The sequence below is a fragment of the Fringilla coelebs genome (genome assembly GCF_963513975.1).
Source record: "Fringilla coelebs genome assembly, chromosome: 4".
Lineage (NCBI taxonomy): Eukaryota > Metazoa > Chordata > Aves > Passeriformes > Fringillidae > Fringilla > Fringilla coelebs.
The window spans coordinates 9,766,805-9,790,341 of NC_140032.1; the positions used below are offsets into that span (position 1 = coordinate 9,766,805).

At 37.8% G+C, this 23,537-nt stretch overlaps 1 protein-coding gene across 3 annotated transcripts in view; it reads left to right on the forward strand.

Moving 5' to 3' along the window:
* Positions 1-23,537, forward strand: part of RGS12 (regulator of G protein signaling 12) — a gene marked incomplete at its 3' end in the record, with an annotated part of 84,574 nt that overhangs the window by 27,083 nt on the left and 33,954 nt on the right. For all 3 annotated transcript variants that reach the window (XM_084204157.1, XM_084204155.1, XM_084204156.1), the window contains exons 4-5: positions 14,679-14,700; positions 22,838-23,007. In XM_084204157.1, the coding sequence (XP_084060283.1) occupies positions 14,679-14,700; positions 22,838-23,007 (192 nt within the window). The remainder of the gene's footprint in view (positions 1-14,678; positions 14,701-22,837; positions 23,008-23,537) is intronic.

A 23,537-nucleotide genomic window follows, 5' to 3' on the forward strand; every position in this document is an offset into this window, starting at 1 on the left:
TTATTTATATCTCTTCAAAGAAGGAAACATCACGCTAGTAATATACATTTTATTTTTCTTCACAGATTGTGCTCTAGCATTACTGTTAGGTTTTTGCTGGTATTTTATACTATACCATAATTTAAAAAGATTTTTCACTATCTGCTCTTAAGTTTACACGTATAGACTTTTTCATGGAAAGTTCTTGTGCTGCTGGCAATGTTTTGTAAAGTATTTGACAAAGGTGGGTTGGTCAAGAAATCAACACACTTGTGTGCAACCTCTTTATTGTGAATTTGAGGTACTTATTTCTACATACAATCCAGAATGCTAAACTGTGCTCTTTTTTTCCCCAGACACTGAGAATAATGGGATTTATTTTCTGTTAATTCAGTTGGTGAAATTATCATCCTTCAGTAATGTTACTGTTGACTGTTTTCTCCTGCTTTTGGGTTATTTTTTTTACTTCAGATTCTGGAGAAATTTGCCATGTAAATTTGCATGTAAGAAGCAGAGTAGTCAGAGAGTGTGCTGGGAGCTGGAGCTCATCTCTGCTTTTTTTGTGAGGTGCATAAGGGCAGTGCTCATCACAGCAGTGCTCACCCCATGCTGTGGTGCTTGAGAAGAAGCCAACAGTGTTGCCTAGGATGAATTCCTTAGGGAATTAGGTCCCCATATGTGCAAAGGCAGCTGGGACAGTACAGAGAAATTTCTTCTGGAGGAGGCAATCGGTATTGTCTGACCCTGCCACTCAAGTGCTTGTCACCGTCATATTTTCTGAAAAATCCCTTTGCCCAGGATTTTTCTCCTGGGAAGCTGAAAAGCCTCCGAGAAAAAGGAAAACAATATTATCTCATTTGCTGCTCCTGTGTTTTGCTGCTTTGGAATGTGGTTGGAGATTGTTTATCCAGCATGTGAATTGGTTTTGACTTAATGACCAATCACGGTCAGGCTGTGTCAGGACTCTGGAGAGAGTCACGAGTTTTTCTTTAGTATCTTCTAGCCTTCCCTAGGTATCCTTTCTCTATTCTTTAGTATAGTCTAGTATGGTATTCTTTTATATAATATAGATCATAAAATATTAAATTAGCCTTCTAAGAACATGGAGTCAGATTCATCATTCCTCCCTTTGACGGGGGGTCACAGAAAATACCACAAGTGCTGTCCCAGCCTTATTGCCTCCAGGCTTGGCTCTCCAGCACAAGCCCATTTCTGCCACAGAACCAGAGACACAATATCTGCTTTCTCTAGTGCTTACTAGAGATAGACTTGTGTTCTGTATAAATTAATTTTCTTTTAGTAGCCAGTACTGCTATTCTTAAGGCAGGTGATTAAAGGGACACAGGTGAATTCACAGGCTGTAAATACCTCTGCAGTTTGTGGATCTACAAGGATCAGACAGGATGAGCAAGTTCAAGTAACCACCTGAAGCTACAGAGGGGTTGCATTCTTTAGCTCAGCAGTGTAAGATACTGGGATTTGGCTTTGGCTCTGTTATTTTGGTTCTGGTTTCCTTGAGTAGTGACAGAACTGTCAATGCTCACACAAATGGAGCTCTTGTTAGGTTGGCAACCTCTCAGAGGTGTCTTTCTCCCTAACCTAGCATTCTTCAAAAATGTGGCTTGCTCTCTTTGAAGTGAAACTGTTCCCTCTTCTGGGTCTGAGGCATGTGACATTAAGGCAGAATAGTGCTACTATTTACTGCACTGATTCTGAAATGCAGAACTATTTGCTGCTTAAGGCTGATCCTTGCTGCAGTTTCTTATATTTCATTTGTTGATTCAAGGGCATCTTTTAAGGCTCCTCCCAAGAAGGTGAGCAGTGAGGTGAAGTTACTCCAGGTAATAAGGATGAGAGCAGTCCCTGAAAAGGAGACCAGGCTGCTTTAAGTCTAAATGACTGAGCAACAAAATAGCAGATGAAAATGTATGCAGATAAATGTAAAGTAAAACAAATGAGGCAAAATAGCTCTAGCTTCATATAAAAAATGATAAATATGTTTCTCAGCAGATTGTTTCTTCTCAGAAGTGAGGTCTTTGAGTTATAAGGGAGAGTTGCATGTGAACAGCAGCTCAGTACAGTAGCAATGAAGCAAAATCCTGTATTACCAATTATTACAGAAGGAATAGATGATTTCATTGCATACAACTGTGGTTTGTTTTTCCATACCTGCTCTCTGTATTTTAAAGTGTTCTGATATATTAGAAGAAGAAAAGATTTAGAAAAGTGTAAGGAAGAGTGGAAAATCATGGGTGGCATAGGAAAAGTAGTTGGCATTGATTGCTCACTCTCTCCTTCGGGACAAGAAGTTGACACCATTAATTAAAGATAGCTGGAGCCAGGAGCAAAACAAACAGGAGAACACGACTGTTCATGTGGGAGGTGAGTTGGTCTGTGGGATGCCTCACCACTGAGTGCTGTGGATGCAAGAAATTTGCATGTCCTGGAGGGAAAGTGGACAAGTATTTGGAAAAGAGAGCCACTGGGGATTATTAAGGAGACAAGCCACACCAGGTTCAGGAAATCTCTTGAACTAAAAGAACCTGCAGTCTGGGAGAATGTCATCAGGGAAATGTCTGATACGTTGCCCTGTGCTGCTCGTTGGTAGGCTTCCATGTGTGGCCACTGCTGGAGACAAAACGCTGGGTTTGATAAACCCATGTTCTGAACTGGTTGTGTGCAGAGATGTGCGGGGGGACAGTGCCTTTCCCTGGGACTGTGGTGTCCCCTTGGCACAGGAAGCTGTGCTGCCTTTCCCTTGCTGGGAGGTTGTTGTGAAGGGCTGCAGTACCTGCTGGTGCCTGCCCTGGGCACTGGGAGCATTCCCTGTTTGTGCTGCAGTGCTGTGGGGGATGGCTCTGGCCACTGCCCTGCCCAGAACTGCTGCTGCTGCTGCTGAGATTGTCCAGGCAGCTCCTGGAACGAGTGGGAATGAGGAACTGCCTGACTGGTTTGGTGTCTCTGTCCCTGCCCTCCCTTGCTGCTCTTCCTGTTACCTGGTGTGTCTTTTGACATGACAAAATAATAACTAAGGAGGGGTTTTTGCTCTATGATGAGACCTGGTTGATGTTTTTAAGCTTTATTGAGTGAACTGGATTGGTATTGCTAGAGCATAATCACAGAATACATACAGCACATTTTGATAGCATCTGCAAATTGTTTCCGAATCTCTCTCATGCTTAAACCGCTGGGATTTTGGGTAGGAGCTTGTACCACCTAATTTTCACTATCCTTGCATTTATCTGTCCAGTGAAACTACAGAAAGAAAAAGGAGTCAGCTAGAACTTTTACTAGAAGCTTTTTATTTAGTTACTAGCATTTCTTATTCACCGTTAAATAATTAAAACACTTCACAAGTACTTCTAAAACTTAAAAAACACAGCAAAAAGCCCATCTGCAACCTCCCTCTGGACAAAGGAACTGCTGAAGGATGATGTTTAAGGATTATTTTTGGGCAGAAAGGGCATGCATTTTTTTTTCTGAAAATGCACAGATATTGCAGGTCTGTCTGGAGAGTAGGTGTGGTATTGAAAATTATGAGAGTAATGTTTCACTTGGAACATGATCCTCATAAATGCCAGTGCTCTGCTTACTCACAAGAACACGGAGAGTTGTGGTAGGATGAGATGGGTTGCACAATCTGCATACATGTGATTGTAATCACACTCAGACACGTACCTACACGCCAGAAACTGCAAGTAGTTTGCTGTGAGTCTCACATGTTTTAACAGTATATTTTTAAAAATATTTTTCGATTATATTTTAATTATTTTTAGTAGAGATTGGTGACTCGGTTCATTCAGGTAACACGCTCATCAAAGGGGAATGTATTAAAGAGGGAATACTTTGGATGAGAAAGCGACGTTGACTCAATGCTGAAACAAGTTTGGACAAACCTTTACGACAGAGTCCTGTAGGCCCTCAGTGAATGTATTTTACATTAGCAGATTCCTCAGCAGGGCTGTTGTCTGTACAGAAGCTTTATTGTTACGCAGGACCTGCCTAAACACCATTTTGAAAGCTGCCTGTTCCTTTTGATGAGAAGATACAGAACCAGTACTGAGGGCGGGGAATGTGCTGGGGAGGGAGGAGAATGCGAGAGGTGTTGATAGGGCAGCAGACAGAGAAGCCTCATTTTTTTACTGGACTCTGGAAGAAGTAAATATGTGTTCAGAAAGAGCGTAATAATAAAGTTGAAGGGGCTGTTTCTTAACAATGAGATATTAAACCATTTATACATGGAGAAAACTTTTACTGATAGTCAAGTGTCTGTAAGTATAAAGTTTTGTTTGTCTAAAAGCGAGCAGAAAACAGGAATATGGTTTAATGAGTAGTCTTCCAAGCTAAGAAATCTTGCAGTGAAATATGATAAATTATGCTTCTCAGGATTCAATGAGGTTTTAAAGAGACAAAGTTCGTAAGTATAAGTATTTAAGTTGACTTTCTATATAAGCTGTTATAAAATTAAGAATACACCGTTTTTCTAGCCATGTTCAGAATTCTTTGGCATTGTATTGTTTTTAAAGTGAGTGTAGTAGATGTGCCAATATTTCTTTATTTTTTAGTTTATTTTAGTTTATTTTTCTTAAGTTTTTTTTATAAACCTTTCACTTAATTTTTATTATACTTGCACGTTTCCGTAAAGCAAAATTATCTTTACAGATATGTTACCTTGTAATTGTTACAGTGCTTTTTTAAAGGTTGTGCAGCTAAAGGGATTTTTCTTCTTCCATCTGGAATTTTATCCAATAAAACAGAATCCAGATGGTGTGAGTTATTAGAATAACTGAAAATAAATGAAAGGTATTTATAGAATACAAAATTTCTGAGGTGTAGAGACTTAGATCAGTTTTGGCTTGTTGTTGCTCAGAAAACACTTATTTTGCAAGTAAGCATACGAGCTGTGTTATCAAATTTTGACATTATAGTCTTATATTTTCTGTGTATATATCTCAGTATAAAATTGTCTTAAATGCTAAAACTATGGCAGCAAAATTTTCATATGTTAAAATCAGGAGGGAAATAAATAATTGCAAAAGCATGGGTAAAATATTATATGCATTATTTACTTTAGGGGCTACATCAGTAGTAGAAAATTCGGAAGTGACTAATGTGTTTCAGTGATCTGTCACTTAATCATATCCTCTTTATTATGCAGTTTAAATTTAGTTTACTGTTGGACTGCAAGTTACCTTCCATTTGGATGTGCAAGTTACGATGTTTCTGCATGTTTTTATTATTGGAGAGAATTCAGTTGTCTTAAAATGTTGATCAACAGAAGGGGAAAATAAAACTAGGAATTGTTCACAAACATTTTTGCAAAAGTATATTTTTTCAATTTTAATTTTGCAGTCCTGGAGAAGTATTTTTCAAACGTTTAAGTATGGCTCATAGAACTAGATGATTTTTTTTTTTAGAGTGGATTTCTGGATGGCAAACCTTGAACTTAGTACTTGAAAAGGTGCACAGGAGTGTGAGCAGTGTGGCAGACAGCAGAGGGCACTGGAGCAGTGGTTTGCATCATTCCCTCTGCCTCGCAGGATTTACTGCAGGGGAAGTCTCCGTGTCTGACAAGGCAGCTTGTGCTTCACTTATTTATACACCAGCAAGTTCCAGCTAGTTTGCCTTCAAAATAATTTTGTTAATATTGCATTGGAATAGGAAGGGTTCTTATTTCAAAATTCATAGAGGGAATCACAGTGTTGTAAATGAGAGAACCTTTCCTCTTCTCAATCAGTAGCACATATGGGGTCTGTTTATTGTTGAGTAGCTGACAAATCATTGACAAAAATATATTTAGACATATTACAGAAAATTTTGGAGAATTAGGGGAAAAAACATTTTATTTTATGGCAGAGTTTTCTTAATTTATGTGTAGGCTTTTTGATGCTTCTGCTTTTTATTTCAGTAACTGGGATCAGTGAGCTAAATCATATTCCTAAAATGTGGCTGTCATGCAAGTAGTTGTTACTTTAATATGAGATTAAAAACATCAATACTTGATGAGATTTAAGATTTTTGGTGGTGCATTCTGCCAATGTCTCATTTAGTTTAGGACTCTGTGTGACAAGGAGCTGGTCCAGGGGGTTGCCTCTTTCTGGTTGCCTGGTGGTTTTTGTGTCTGTTTTCTTCTTTTAGGAGTCAGGGATTTAATAAATCCCATTAATCTTCTGACAAGTCAAAACTTATCCAGGCTCCCTGGAAGGTCATTCGATCTTCCTCTTCAGCTTTTTCTGCTCTGAAAACAAATGTACAAAAGCAAATATGAGCAGGAAGTGGAGGGAGGGTAGGAGAGAAAAACAGTTCAACCTTATCTGGGGTCGCTCCCCCTTCCCACAGTTTAGCTCCTAAGCAGATGGATGTGGGTTTACAAATGTCATCTTTGGTGTAGCTGAATAAGGCTTTTAAAGCTGTTGTACCATATTTTAACGCTTTCCATTAATAGCTTTTCAAATTAGCACTCCTCCTGCTTTTGAACTTTGACCTCTGAGTTGCCTGCCCAATTTACAGATATGCTACTCAAAATCACAAGATTTTATATCTGTAGCTGCTGAAATAAGCTGTGAAAATGTAGAGTGATATGAATTTTTTAAAGGGCTTTCAGTGCCACATGACACTTCATAGCCATGATCATTAACTGCTGCTGCCTAATTGCTGGAGCTTAATTTTCAGTGTTGCTAGAGCTGCTGTATGGAAAAAACGTGGACGTGTCATGCTTAGTTCAGTGAAACAAAACCAACAATTCTTCATGTCTGTTTAAAGGAAGGGATTATTAGGTTTACAGTGTGTAAGATGTGTAAAACATTGCCCACCCACAGTGTTCCCAGCAATGTTCACTGCAGTTGCTCCAGGGAGCTGCTGGTCTTGCAGCTACATCCCCCTGTTGCATGAGGGGTCAGTTTTCTTATTCCTTCTTATGGGTAACATTCTACAAGCACTTTTGGTCTTTCCAGGTGATTCCTAGAGGATTTAGGTTGGGTGTTAAAGTGTAAGTGCTATTGGTGAAAGTTCTGTTCTGTGTTACCCCAAAGGGGTTTTCACAGGAAAGTTCTTCAAGCACTTCTGGTTGTGATTATTATGCACCTGATTATTTGTAATATTGTTGCTATTTGGTTAAAGTATTGTCAGTGAACATGCATTCTGCATCCCACTTGGTTTAGTGTCAAACAGAATGCAGTATTTAAACAGCTCTGGCATTTTTTTCTTTATAAAGTTGCACATTTGGAATACTTTTCCACACACAGTAAAACTGTTCTTCTGTGCAAGTATCATAGGGCACTTACTTCTGAAATCCTAGAATAATGGAGGGCGTAATTTGTAGTTTTTAAAACACATTTCTTCCTGTCTACCCACCCATTTGTTTCCATTGCATTTGTCATGGTGTTAAATGCTTGTATGAGCATTCCAAACTGCAGTGGTGTGCCTATTCAAACAAGTAATCAATCAAAAAATTAACTTTCCATCACAGCAACTGGCTTATGCCTCTAAAATTCTAGTTAGAATAGGCTTCATCTGCAAGGGAATTAAATTTCTTTCCTGATCACTCTAAATTAAATTGAGAAGATTAAGTTTTTCTCTTAACCAAGTCTATTCATCCTAAGTGCAAAATGGGAAGATGTGCAGGCTTTTACATATTGGATGTAGCAAGTCAGTCTCACCATGAAATATTGAGTAAAGTCTCTTCTCTTTTCTCATTTTCTCTCTTCATAAGTTCCAAGCAGCATTTGCCTTTTTCACAGGGTTGTTTTTGTATTGGGGGCTCAGCCTAGGAACTGCATGGCTGTGGGGGGTTCCCCATGCTGTACTGAACAAGGGAGAAAGTTCCTCTTTCCTAAATGACTACTGGCACGTCCACCTAGGGCTTAAGGACATCCCACTGGCATAAAAATGCCCAATAATCACTCCCGGGTTGTCATTCTGGTGTTTATTTTTAGCAGAAAATTATGTTCTGATTGCTTTAAAAATAACAGCAGTGAATGATTTAGGTACTGTCACTGTTGTGGACAGCAGCAAACTTCCTGAAATGCTGTACTTTCCATATAGAGTCTCTTGAAGACACCGCTGTCACAGGCAAGTGAATTGCACTTCCCTCTTTCATTACAAGGAGCCTCTTTTGCTCTCTGTTCTTGAGGCTCTGTGCACAGAACTCTCCTGACATCAGCTGAGCACAGGTTCAGGTCGTGAGGGAGGAAGGGCAGAATAGAAGTTGGTTTCTGCAAGAAGAATTTTGTCTTTAGTGACAAGAGGCTACTGCTAGGTTTAATGAAATGCACCAAGTCTCCTCGCATTGCAGATTTTTATGTGCAGTTTGCAGTGTTAACCACTGAAAAGTTAAGCAGAATGGACTGTTTGAGGTCCTATTTTGTTCTGGCTTGCATTATGTAAACCTCTGAAAATAGTGATTTACTATGTAAATGTTTCCCTAACTAATGTTAGGGTGATTAAATAGTGTTTTTTTGGAAACTGTCTTGGAAATCTGTTTTATTGAATACAGGACTACCATAGGGTTCAGCGTCATTTTATTTTCCTGATTTGTTATAGGAAACGTTCTCAAATACAATCAGCATGATTTATATAAAATGATCGAGCTTTTCTGGTGAGAGATAATTGAGATCTAATCTGAATCCCTGACGAACCACAGCTTCCTGCATTGGCCTGTTGCTATTGGTAACATAAAGGGAGTAAAATAGAACTTCATACGAAATGCCTTTAAACTTTACTGGCATGTACAGGCATGGAACAGCGTTGAATTTTTGAGTTTAATCTTTGAGAAGCCGACGTGTTAAGGAAATGCTTTTTCCATATTAAGTGAAGATGAATTTAGGAAGAGTGCTGCTAGGAAAAATAACTGCTGTTTCTTACGAGGAGCGGGTAAGTGATATGAATTATATTTAGCTAAAGCAAGGCATTGTTGTAGTGAGAAATTAGAATAGGCTATTGTTATTGGCAAGAAATTAGAGAAGAATGGGATCAGCTTCAGAATGCTTTTTGCTTAGCCTTTAAGCTTTTTTACTTTAAAGTATTTGAGTTAAAATTCCTTTATAAATGCAAACATTGGGTTTTATTCTCAGAGAAAAGTAATATTGTTATACCAACTAGCACTGAGATTTTGATATGTATTTATGAACGATGCCCAATATGTATAAAGCTAAAAACCCAGGATGTTTATAATGTGTGCCTATTATTTAATTATGTGCAATGTATTTTGTATATGCTTTCTGTACCATTATATCAATATTATATCTTTAGGTAAGACTGTATGTATTTTGTATATATCTTTATAAAAATAATTTTAGGGATGGATTTGGCACTTAAGGTGCTGTGTTTATATAGGATAAGATTGGTTTTGTTTGGGGTAAAAAGTTGAACATTTATTTCTTAAAGGAATTCCAAATGTCACGTCATTTTTTTCTTCATTCATATGTTGTTTTTATAAACTCAAATATTTGACAAAATTATATGAAATATATTCAGGAAAGTTATTGTGCAGTATGTTTTTCTTCAGAACTCTTACATGTAGAATGCTTTTGAGTTAACTCTTACAAATGCAATTTGGTGATAGAGAATGGAAAAGTGAAATTGTGTAATAGTTCTCCTTTAAGTGGCATTCTGAAGGGGCACTCTTCTCAAAGAATTCTAAATCATTACATTAATTGCAATAATATTTTGAAACGGTGATAAAAAGCCTGTAATGTTATGCTACTTTTTAGGTGAGAAGTACATTTGAGATTTTTTTATTAGAAGGAAAAACTAGCAATAGTTGATGAGTAATGTGGCTTTATTTTTTATTTAAAATGTTAGAATTGTATATACCATATTTCGAGGCACGATCTCCCTCTCCTTCCAGAGTCCACTGGAGTTCATGGAATGAACTATGTTGGTGCTGTAATATTTTTGAAATACATATATATAATGTAGATTCTGGAGTAATGTGACTGAAGACCTTGGGATCTGCTTATAATTCATTCCTTGGCAAAAGGAGAAGTTGCTTCAGGTGATTTAAGAAGTAGTTTGAACAAAGCTAGATGCAAGCAGATGGTCAGCTGAGTGATAGGCTTTCCCTGAGATAAGTGACAGAATGTTTGAAAGTTGGCTCTTTGTATTCAGCCTGTAAATCTTCAGAACCCAGCAGATTTCCTAGCATTATCCTCTATACTGAAATCATATGAGAAAATTAGTTTAGAAGGTTGGTGGAGCTAGGTGTGCTCTTCTAACCTGGAAGGCTTATTTACAGGGACTGTATAAAATGGTGTGTGAAGTGATGTTGTACTGGGTAAGTAACAGATTCTGGCAGCACTCAGAGAATTCTTTGGATGCAGCAAGAAGTCGATGCCTGTACTGCAAGAAAGTGTGCTTTGGAAAGGTGACAGAGAGAGGTCATTTTTAATCCCTGTTATTCCAAATCTTTCTGGATGCCCAGGAAAAGAATTGATGTTTCTGTTTAGTCTGTGATTGTGTCATTGTTAGAGTAGGAGAGAGAAGTACATCTTCACTCTCCTTACAGATTTCACCCTCTGTGTCTCAGGAGGAGTGGGATACACTTGGCTCAGGAAGGCACTCACCCCCACTGTAATGGCCCAGATGATTTCATGTTGCTCCATTTTATTGCTAAGGCCTGGCATTTCCCAGTATGTGTCACCCCTCAGTATCCCCCTCTTTCCCTTTGTTCTACTCCAGTATTTGAGCATGACTTTGACTGGAGTGACAAATCTTGAGGTGGAGAAGAAGGAAATTTTTGTACTGTGTTACCTGGGTAGTTGTACACATGGATTTATTTGCTCAATATAAAGTCTGGGCTATAGGTGGGGTATTTTTTGGTTTTCTACAGGATGTTGTTATGGCAGAATTGGACAGTATCAAGTCACTTCTCTGGGACCTGGTCCATGTAAAATGGAACATGTAAGATGGCACTAAGTGGATAAGAGTTTCTGTTGCCTGAAAGATGTAATCAGACAAGCTTCATGCAGAGGTGCACACATCTACCAGGTTATAGACCATGAAAGCTAAAACATACAGCCTGTTCCAAACTTATGAACTGTCAGCCTTATGAATTATTCTCCTCTGTGCCCTCTCTCCCTTTGTTGTTGGTGCAAGGTACTATGTTGTCTCCTTCTGTTCTGGGAAAAAAATTAGGTACTCACAAAATAGTTTTTTCCCTGATAATTATTGTAAGCTTAAACTATTTTTGATTTGTTGCTAGCAGATCCTGAACACAACATCAAAAGCTCACAGGCCCTTCTGGTTTTTCCACCTAGCAAAGAGAGATGATGCAAAGGGAAATGTAACATGTTTTCTCTTATTCAGAACTTTATGCTATCAAATATATGCTGCAGCATTTGCCAGTTTAGAGAGACCTAGAGCATCTTTTATGCTGTATGGTAACTTGGAAGCCACTCTTCAGCTTGCTGGCCCTGTCACTGGCTTCTCTCTCAAAGCACAGAGGTCCAGACCCTGCCCTGAAGTCCCTGGAGCAGAGTTGCATCCCCCAACTTTGGGGGGGTGCAAGTGTCTGTGTAACTCAGCTGCTAATCCAGCTGGATGAACAAGCAGAGTTCCCATGAAGAGATATACTGGAGGGCATTTTAACTTTCCTAAATTAGATTTTTTTTTTTAAATTTTGGTAATTTGTTGCCATCAGATTCCTGGCATATACCATGGGTTTCTTCCTAAACCGATTTGGTAACTGGGATAATTGGAAGAACCAATTTCAGTTCTTATCTGGTTGTGAAAGATTTGATGGTTTCATACAATTAGATTTTATCTCTGGATGATAGCTCATAGGTACATTCACAACATACATGTTCTGTCATTTGGAATTAAATGCTGAAATACTTAAAAAAAATTCCTCACATTAGCCCTAATGGGCACAGGGTCATGCCCTGTCCTTCCCCCTCTTTCAGAAATGGCCACCTACAGGAGCTTTTCCATTTTATAGCTTTCTGATACATATGTTTTTCAATACATGGTTCTTAATATGTGTGCAGTGTTAAATTTCATCAAATAATCAAACTTTTTATGTGTAGCACATCAAATTTTGTCCTGAAGAGCCTCCAGTGGTGGGAAACGTGAGTGCTGAAGAATGAAAAAAAGCCCCCAACATAAACTGTATTTTTAAAATGAGATCATCATAGTATTTAAAAAAATCTGGTCTTGCAACTTATACCTTTCAAAGACAAATCTAGACAAGTTTCAGCTGAACAGTTTAGAAGAGAAACTTCTTTGTCTGTATGTGGACTGCATGCAATTTCTGACAGGTTTAAACTGAGATTTCTGAGTACTCACAAACGTAGTTTAAACATATTACTGTGAATTCTTGCACAGTAATTACAAGCTTTAGTTTCTAGGTTTTATTGAATTAAGTGAATTGAAAGAAATATTCTTAATATATATTTTATTTTGTGATCTGTAGAAATAAACGGATAATGCTTGGAACATGATAGGTATATTTAGTGACTCTGTAATGAAAAATATATTCCTCTTATATGTGCTTTTCTAAAATGTTCTGACATACAAATTACTAAGGCCTTGCTTGGAGAGATTTTAAGATTTTAAGATATATGTAATGTAACAAGGCATTAAAAAAAATAAATGAGCAAAACCAACCTGTGATGTGTCGAAAATTCACTGCATTAACTTATGCTGAATAGATGGAGATAAAACTCTGTGTCCATTCATGATTGAGCTTTTCTGTGAAATAGCACCATTTTCTCTTGAAAATTATTTTATAATTGTTAACTTTCCAGTTTTGACATAAGTATTATGAATATTCTTTCCGCTATCATGAAAATCCTAAGAATTTTGCTTCATACCTTTCAAAACCATGAAGAATTTTACTTAGTGTTTGAATCTATGTTAATGAAAGCTAACCAAGTATATGAACATTCCTAAAATATAGATATTTTGAAAGGACGTTGAGGTTTTTTTCTGTGTAATGTGTAAACTGATGCTATTACTTTACTTTGAGTCATCACTTTCTTTGTTTTTTTGGAAATGACTGAAGTTGTTTAGTCATTAACTGTACTGTACAGTGATGTGCTAAGAAATTAGAAGCAATCACATTTATAAACCAGATTTTAGTAATGCAAATTAAATTTTCTAAACTACCAACATTAATTAAGTTATGGCTTCTGAATTTATAACATGATCACTAGGTTTATGTGCAAAATCGAAGTAGAAAAGATGTCCTAAGCCCCACTGAAGGGTTGTAACCAGACCCATGTTTTTGATACCTGAAACAAAGCTATTAAAGGGAGATGCTTGGAGATACTTTTTGTTGTATTATTATTCTTCACAGATCCAGAGGCATTTATGTAGTTAAGCAAGAAGTACCACCATATTTTCATTATTAAATAGTTTTTCATGAGAGGTGTGTTTGTGTTTGTCTGAGCTAGCACCAGGGAAATGATGTCAGTAGAGGTTAGTTTAGACTTGGAAAGTCTCAGAATACTTGTGTCAGAGGCTAGCCCAGATCCTCTCCTGGTGATGGGAATGGTGAGGCCACACCACTTTGTAACAAGTTCTTCAGGGAGTGTTAAGAGCAGGGTGAGAGCCTGCAGTGAAAGAGAGAAAGGAAGGAGAAGATATTACTAAAGGTTTTTGTGGATTTTGAAGAGGAGTGGGAGTGTTTGTTGCCAAGGCTGAAAAAATACAAACTATGGAGAGGTAGCTGTTAGCTTGAATTGTGTTTATATTTGTGCTTTTCTTCTTGTACGTGTTTCTGACCTTGAAGAAGTTTTAGATGCTGTTGGGCATTCTTTCCTAGCGTTTTAATGAGCAGTACAAATGAAGAGAGTATTTTTTAACTATTTAGAAGGTTTTCTAAAGGTTCAAGGACACTTCAATGACCAAGAAAGATTGGCCAAACTAAAATAGAAATACTTTCTATTAGTCATTAAAAAAATCAATGCAAACTTAAATCTAAAAATCATTTGTCCTCCAGACTTCACTCAGCTGAGTGTCAAGGTTCAAGCATTGGAGTACCTAATTGGGAAGTGGTCAGTACTTGGATTTAATGAGGTATTAGATGCCTTGAGGTTATTTATGATGAAAGTTGAGAACTTTAGGGTGGATAAGCACATTAACTTCGACATTTTACTAGAATACTAATTGTTCTTGAAAATCTGATGTGCAGTAGGTAGAGGTGGTGAGGAGCTCTTCTTGCAAGTTAAGTTCTAGCTTATTGCGAGCACTCTGAACATCCTTTTGTTTCTGTGACAGTCAGAAGTGACTGACAGGGAAAGTTCTTAGAGTCACCTGACTGACAAAACACTGAATTTTGATTTTAATGCTACATATCTCCAAATACTACAGCAAATTAAAAATTTAATTCATATTGTTTTCCAGTCTTTGCAGGTCAGTTTTGGGTATCTACCTTGTCACAAGACCAACTGATTGTCTCTGCCCCTCTGAGAAGGACTTTGGGGAGCAGTGTAGTTACCACAGCAGGAAATTCTTCTTCCAATGAATATTGGTGGGATCCAGTCCCTGACAGTAGTGGTTGAAAGGGGTGAATGTCATGGTGGGGATAAAACAACTGTGAGAAATAACAGCTGGCTTCTTTAGATTTTCCTGTCTAATAATATCACTTATTAACAAGATTACAAAAGTAGCTAACACTGCAAATGCTAAATGAATCTCAGATTTCTGATACTTGCCATGAAACTTCAGTAACACTTTTCTTTTTTTCTTTTTTATTGCAGTCAGCAACTGTTTCTGATGGAGGTAAGCTGAAGCTTGTTTTTACTTTTATAATGAAAAATAATCAATTTTCCACATTAAGCAACATAATATGTGGTAAATTATGTGATATATTACAAGATGTAAGTCCAAGGTGGTGCAGAACTCTGTGGCTGCTTTGGGAACTGTGCCAGTAAAAATATTGCAGGCTTGTGTTCACATACTTTCACTGGTTTATTTGCATAATATTTTTTTTTGTGCATTTATATATGCACATTTTTATTATAACTAGGCTTCTTCATTCATAATAATTGAGGCAGAGCTGGTAGACTTCTGTGTAATTGGATGGTAGATAAAATCTCATTGTCTGTTTTATTGTCCTTTACATACCTTGTTTGCTTTTAAAGAGATGCTCTAGCTTCTAAGTTGTAAGATGTGTTGGTACATTTGCTGAGGTTGAACTTTAAGTGTGATCCTTTTTGAGAAAGGGGTAAGTAATTTGATATTTGTAAAATCCCAGCATGGAGCTTTTGCATTTCTGGAATACTTCTAAGTAAACTCCTCTTTATTGCACATAAGCTGGTTTGTTTTGATTTTAACATGCCTTTAATGTTTTAAAGGATGATGTCCACTCTTTGTTGAACATTAGAAGATGATTTCTCTGAAGCTTTGAAGTTAATTGAAACAGTTTAAAAAGGCTTCCTTAATGGAATGAAGGAATTTGTATAGTGGAGGGTATAAAGGAGATGGGTTTTCTCCTTGTCTTCTCTGTCAGGAGTTGGTTCACTTGATCCTGCAGAAAAACTCATGTATTTTTGTGTTTGCTGTTCTTTGACAACATTACAAGACAAATTTATTAAATAAAAAGGGCAAAAGGGAACAAGCTGTGTTGCTGTAATCAGTGCAGTGAAATTGGAAAAAATATTTGGAATGCTAAGGATAATTTTTTTATAATACATGCAAATGTAAATGAAAATTAGCAATGCTATTTACAGAACTCCTTCATATCTTAATTTCTGATTTCTTGCAAGAGTAAAACTGCAATTCAGAAAAACATTACTGTTTTGGTCCTTTTGCTGGAGCCATTTTCCAGTGGCTGACTTTGTCAAGTATTCTCCTTCTGCTGACACAGTCTAATGCTTTACTGTACTTCTGTCTGGATGAGAAGCAGACTCTGTGTTGTATCTGTCTTGTCCACAAAGTGATAAAACAAAAAAACAGAAAATAATAGTGTCTATTCTGCTCTCTGTTTCTAAAATGTAGCCTGTGTTTTTCTGGGAAAAATATGTATTTTTTTTCCCCCCCCACATGTTACCTCGATATAAAAATCAGAGCAGACCACAGACTTTCTGATTGTGTGTGTAGTTGTTGAGGACCAAAAATTTGATTGATCTTTTTTTAGTACTTGTGTCTTGTTTCCACAAGGGGTCTTATTTTGTGTTAATGAAAGTTATTTTGTTGCCTGTCCAGACTTGGGAATCCCTGTGAGAGTACTCATACAATAATAATGTCAAGATTTTTATTCTTCCAGCTGAAAATTTATTTTAAAAATTCCGCTTATTTTCAGTTCTTCCATTATGACTTGTGTCTTATTCCAAATATGTTTTCACTATTAATTCTATACAGTTTTTTGAACCCATGAAATCTATGGGCTGGGTAAGGTCACAGAGGTTAAAAAACAACCAAGAAGTTACGTGCTATTTTCTGCTGAGTTGTATTCCCTAATTTTTTAGCTAGTTCAGAATTTAACATGAACTCTCTCTTCATTGTTAAATACTACTTAAGAAGGGGTATAATTTGTGTAAAAAGTGGTAGTTGAACTATATTGAATAATATCAAATCGATGCTTAAGTACCCAGATGGTGGGTTGGAAAAATAGGAGCCAGAGAGACTGTAACCAGAAAAAGTGAAATTAAATGAATTCCTAATTCATCTTGAGCTGCATTGAGTAAAAAGTTGTGATTCATGTGTGAATTATATTTTCTAGCATTTACTTTCATTGAGTATGGCACAGTGCTGAAATTTTTTCAGTTTTCCTTAATCTCATTAATACACAAACAGATCTACAGACAGACATTTTAGGGCATGTTTAGTTTAGAGAAATTTGCACTAATGTAACCATTAGTACAGCACTGCATTCTTCCCTTCCTAGACTAAATCTTTGTCATCACAGAATCACAGAATGATTTGGGTTGGAAGGGACAGTAAAGGTCTGCTTGTTCCAGCCCCCCTGCCATCCAACCTGGCCCTGACACTTCAGTTTCCCTGGGCAGCCTGTTCCAGTGTTGTCATTGCTGTCAGAGTGAAAAATTTCTAATATCTAGTCTAAATCTACCCTCCTTCAGTTTAAAGCCCTTTGCTCTTTTCAGATGTTCCTCTCCAGCTCTCTTGCACCCCTTTAGGCACTGGAAGGTGCTCTAAGGTCTCTCCAGGACCTTCTCTTCTGCTTGGTATTATTAATTAATATTAGTATTTGTACATATGACTAGAGTCTATAAATACTCTTGTTAAGCTTTAGTTTGGGAAGAAAATTCAATTTAAATTGTAATTGTGTAAAAAGCAATTATGTGTTTATATACATCTCTTCAGTAGGTGGGAGGCACAACAGTTCTTTGTACATTTTCCTTCCAACGTCAATGAAGATTTTTGTCATGGCTTTTATTGTGTTAGAGCCATCTACCCCTTTGTGTTTATTTGATATTTTACATCCCAGCTTGTGCAAGGCTGGGATGTTCCTATCAGCCAAAACTCTGCACTTGAGCATTGTAAGATAGCTGACATGTAAATTAGCGTTGTTTCCAGATTTGCTGACCAGTGGCAGCTCTTAACTGTAATTGATTTGTGTAATGAATTGCAGACAATCAGAATGCAAACTAATAAAGCTTAGATGCAAGATTACTGCTGTAGATCAACTAATCTGCAGCACCTCTGCTCCAGGAGTAGCAGGAACCATTTTATGTTGCTACAGTGACCTGAAATGAGCAGGTTTCTCTGAGTTCCCACCTCAGAAACTGCCCCTGGCTGCGGGAGCTGTGGCAGTGTGTACACAGCATGCAGGCTGTGCCTGATGTTTTGAGCACTGTGCCATCTGAATTGTCACAGGGATGATCAATAGGCCCCTGCTAATGTCTGACTTTGCTATTTATACCTGGAAGGCACTTTAGAAAGGAAAAACCTTAAGGTCAAAGGATCTATAACAGAAGTACCATCATCATTCATCTCCCAGACAGGGGTGGTGAGGTATCTGAGCTGGTGAGAATGTCTGAGTCAGTTCTCACCTGCTGTTCCCTGCAGAGATCAGTTCCACAAAGCTGAAATACTTCAGCCTAACAGATATTATATGCACACGTTTTCCTTAAGATACTACTTTGCTATAGTTTCTGCTGCTTTTTACTTTTAGTGTTCATCACTTGGAAAGAATTTTCATAAGGAAAAGTGTTCCTAAAAACCTTTCTGAAAGGAACCTGATGTTTGCAGAAATAAATAATGTAAAACTGTATTTTAAAAAGTAACTGAAGAAGGTAAGGCAAAAAATTCGCAATGAAGTGCAAAATAAAGCAAAACACTGTTTATGCTTTTTGCACTATAAATACAGATGGATTGTTTCCTCTAACAGGTATATGACTTATTTGTCAGTTCTGCTGGTGGTGCATGCTCACTGTAGCTGTGTTCCACTGTAGCATAAATAATTCAAGTTCCTTTAGCAGCAGTGGCAAAAGGTCTTTCCTTTAAATTATTTATGTAGCATTTTATAATGCTTTAAGTATACTATTGCTTCCCTCTGCTTGAAGCAGCGAGGGTAAGGAATCAAGTTGTTTAGAATGGTGTCAGAAGCTCCCAGGAGTTGCTGCTGGGAGCTTTGTTAGCTTCCCTCATCCCAAAATTGCAGAGGAACAAACAATGTGCTGTGCAGTCAGACTAATCTGCGCCCAATGGGTTCCAGGAGGTTTCAGCTGAACGTGGTATGGATTCAGAAGGATGGCTTTCAGTGAAGGGCTTGAAGTATTTCATTAAGTGGCACCACAGTGGTTCTTACCAGCTGTATCCAGGTAAAGTATTTAGTGATTATATGATTTGTGTGCGTTCCTGTGATTATGAGGAATGTGCTTAGCTTCTCACAACAAAAAAAAAGTATTTGTAGGCTGAAAAATGTGTACAAAATACATACAAATGCATACAAAATAGCCTTCATTTATTGTATTCAGGCATATGGCTTTATATTATCTAAACCAAAACTTCTGAAGCCATCCTATCCTGAATACTTGCAAGACTTAGTTGATTAAATGCCTGTATTTTCTTACATAATGCTGTTTTTGTAAAATAAATAAAACCAAGACCCTCCATGGAATGTGTAAACATAAGAAGTGCAAAACACTGTGTTTTGAGGATTTTTTAGATAGCATTCTGTGTTAGTTCTGTATTTGCAAAAGATCGTAAATGAAACTGAATGAGTTTGCACTCCAAGTAGTTTTTCCTCAGTAGGTCTGGTTGCTGTCAAGCAGAACAAAAATAAAGTTAGGTCCCTGGGATTTGAAATGTTTGATCAAGGAGCCTCCTTTTACAGGTAATACAGGATCAGTCGGTGCTTCCAGCAGTGATGAGAAAGGAAGGCAGGCATTTGAAAACTTCCCAGCTGCATTCCATGTTGTCCATGCAGAGCTGGGATTTTTCACATTAAACTCCTCTGGCATCCTGAGATTCCCAACTGCTCATTTTCTTTTTTAAAATAGTTTATGAGGCAGAGGAGGAGGAGTCCACTTTGCAGAAGGGCCCTGTGCTGAGGACATGTGAGGGTGGGAGTCAGGGCTCTGTGTTTCCTCTGATGACCATCACAGAGGGCTCAGTAGATGAAATATGTGGCTGGGTTGGAAAGTTTCTCCATTCCTGCTTTTGAAGGTGGGCTGCATGTACCTAGGAATGCATGAGCTGTGAGAGTCAGGAAACCTGATGCTGGAGTCTTTCATTGGAAACATTCCTCTGCAAGAGGAGTGGAGCAGGTATTATGCCTTATACAGTCTTCATTTAAGTGTGATTTGGATAAACTAATGGTGATGCTGGGGAGGTGTTTTTCCTTCTATCTGGCTTTCTTTTCCTCCAGTTCTCAATGGTGTATCTGCACTAGGCTGTAACTCTTTTAATCGCTATTGATGATCTGGATGGTAAAATAACTAGACTAACCCAGCCTTTTTTGGCAAACAACCTTTTCTGTATTATTTTCAGCTTGATGGATACCACAGCAGAAAGCTATACAGATTTTAAAAGCAATCCCTGCATTTTTTCATTAAAGGAAACCAAAGCTGCCAGGGTTAAGTATAAATTAAAATGGTTCTTTTTGAAAATAGCCTGAATTACCTAAATTAAATCTATCAGAACAGAGACAGTTTACTGGGAATGAGTAATCCCTTAATGCTGTGTTAACATACTGGAGGACCTGTGCTAGTAGCTCTTTGGCTGTTGGAAATAGAGTCTTATTTTGGTTCGTTTGTTTTCGTGGGATCTCCAGAGTTGAGAGCGTATCAGGGGAGGGAGAACCCGGTGCAGTTTAGAGGAGTGTAACTCTGAGGAGCTGGAGAGAGCAGGCAGCTGGTAGCAATTAAAGGTAGTTAGCAGTTACCCATGGTGTAAACACTGGAGGCTGTAATTGCAGTTGGGTTTCCCGGCTGCCATGGGGAAATTGAACGCCTGCCATGGGAGGGAGGTGATGCTGACTGGCTGGTGATTGCTGTGCCTGCCACTTCCCAATCCCTCCCAAGGCACTGTGACTCCAGGAGCCAGAGTTGAGCTCTTGGTGTGGCTGCTCCCTAATTTCTCTCTGTCAGCCAAGTAGGTTTCAGGGGTTTGGTATGTGGGATGAGTTTGCCTTTCTGAGTTTGCCTGAAAGGAACGAGGAAATTTTCATCATTCATCACTGGAGAACTCTGGGATTGAACCCTCCAGGAGTGAGGCAGTATCTGAAACTGTTCCAGATCTATCAAGAAGTGGGTGTCTATTTATATCCTGGACTGTATAATAGAACATATCCACCTGTGGAGTTAAAGCAAAATATTACAGATAATAAAGTTAGGTATCATTCTCTTCAGAGTCACATTAACTTCTTTCACAATAGTTTCACTCTGGTGATAGATATTCTCTAATGAAGTTAACAGTTGACTTGGTTATGCTCTTTCATATGTCTTAAAGGAAAAAAAATGGATAAATATTTGTATAAGAAAATTTGGCATTATTTGCTGAGTGTTTGTAATTAGCCTTGATTAGTATGGTGATTGAGTGAACAAAATTATTTATGTACCTGATTTGTTACTAGTGTCCTTAAATATAGTCATTATTGAAAATGCAAAGTTACATTTTGTTTTCCCCTCGTCTAATTTTGTATCTTTGTCTTGTTTTTTTTACTTAAAAAATAGCTTTGCTTACAGAAACTCAGTGTAGTCAACTGTTGCATCTCAGTGAATATTTCTGAGCTAAGAATATGCTGAAAAATGAAGTTCCATAACTCTTAAGAATAGGTTTTTTCTTATCTTTACAACTATCTTTATCACTTTTTCCAATGCTTGTAACTGTTTTGAATGGTGCATTTTTTCAAAGCTCTTACTTCCAGGGAGGAGCAGTAATGTTTTGTAACAAAGATTGAAAATGCAGAGCACTTTCAAATACTTCTAACATGAAAGGAGACTTTGGGAGAGTGTAGAAAGTAGGGTCTTTTTGGTGAAATTACTCATTGCTTTAGTTAGTCTAAGTGGTTAACTGAGGAAAATCATAAAAATACCCCTGTGAAGCACAGTCCATTTCTGACTGGTTGTGAATTCAGTTTTCTCCAACAGATTGCATTTCTAGTGAGCTGCATACTTACTTTTCCATTTGGCATAAAATATCTGAATATACCATCTATTTAATTTGAGGGTATTATTTTCTTACATCTGTTACTGCAAATTTTTCAAATAATTGAATGTCTGTGATTTTTTTCATCCCTTCATCAAAGAATCTCATTCAGTTTGGCATCTGTGTGCAACCTGTCGTGCTCAAAGCAGAGAGATCAGACCAGGTAGCTCCGGCTTTAGTTGTGTCTCCACAATGAATTAGACCTTACATCACCTCTAAGAGGTGTGCAGCTGTTCAGCATTACCAGTTTTATATTTGTGTACACTGGGAGGTGGAGGGATCATCCTGTAAAAGGGTGTGCAATAAGTAAATGACAAATCTGTGAATAGAGCCCTGCTGTAAGCAGTTCCCTCTCTTAATTGGAGCAGCCATTTCTTTCCCCTTTTTACTTCTGTGAACAGATAGTCACTTTTACTTTTTTTTTGTGTGCCTATTTTGTTTACTGACATGACAAAGATGATCTGGGATTAATACTTGAAATTTTTAGCCAGTTAGACAAGGGGGTTTTTTTTGTGTTTCCTTGAATTCTTTTTGGGTTCTTGTTAATTTGTTTCTCAGAATAAAAAATCACTTCTGTTTTTTCAAAATCTAAAGGATCTGGTAAATTCTCATCTTGGGGGTCTCTAAATTATTCCAGTATGTTGGCTGGAGTCTGGAAGGGGTCCCTTTTTTTGTCAGAAACCATAATAAATGGAGGATCTATGGTTTGATGTCTCTTACTTCCTGTGGATGAGAAAGGCATCCCTTACTATCTAATTTTCCTAATGTTCTTTTCCACAATTGACTTCTCTCCTAAATCTTCAGTTTTAATGGGAATCTTGTATTTCCATGCAAAATTTCACAGATTGCCTGTCTACCAGTTGAAGTGTATATGAAATTTTGCTGTCTCCACCTAATAGGTTTTTGCCCACATTCTGATGAACAGTGGGTGCTTGAAGGTCAACTTTCCTTGGATAATCTTCTGAAGGAGTGCAGTCTATAGTGTGAGAAATATAAAGAGGAAAATGTATTTTATTTTGTGGAACAAGAAGGATTTTATTTTGGGCCTGTACCTTCTGTTTCTGTCAGGGGTCTGCTGTTAGGACACTCATTCAGTTTTCTTTGCAGTAGAATAAAAGAAATTTGAGGGGTGTTTGGGGTGGGTTTTTTTCTATGCAGGTGCTCTTACTAAAAATGGAGAGGGATATTTAGAAATCTGCACCACTGCGCGCTTGAGCAGGAGGTGTGATAAACCAAATAAACAATCCTGAAGAGTGAAAGTGAACAATACTTCATTGACAGCTGTGATTTCCTTTATTGGCAGAGCTGAACAGCACTGAGTTGAAGGACTGCATCAGTGAGAACAGCCTGAGCAGCAATGCCAGCCTGCCCAGCGTGCAGAGCTGCCGGCGCCTGCGGGAGCGGAGGGTTGCCAGCTGGGCCGTGTCCTTTGAGAGGCTTCTGCAGGACTCTGTTGGTGTTAAATATTTTTCGGTGAGTTTTGAGGGACATCAAGAGGCTTTCCAAAATACCTGATACTGCTGCAGTAATTTTCTTGCATTCTTTTTTTTTTTTTTTTTTTTCTTGACGCTCTCCTTGCACAGGGCAAGAGACAGGAGTTCGTTCATGCTCTGTTGTTACCTGAGCATCTTTCTGAGTTTACACAGGGTCAAAGCTGAAAAAGTTCATAGTAATATTCAGATTGCTATGCATCTCTGCATAGCTTCCATTTTCACCTGAAAATTCTGCTATATTTGGTGCTGTCTGGGAGCTTTTAGAATGCTTCCCCATTTTGTAAAATGCTTTTTTATTTTTTTGTATCTGTAGCCTTTGTACAAGAAAAGGAAGTACTTTTGCTAGTTTCCTAAGAATGGGTTGTAGTTTGCATCTATCTCCTGAAACATTGGAAGCCACATAGAAGGTGTTTTCAATGATAGAGTGGTTTATTTTCCTGTGAAAGGTTTTTAGAAGATGTTATGGTATTTAAGTGCACTGGTTAAAACTGCAACTTGAAGGAGTAATGC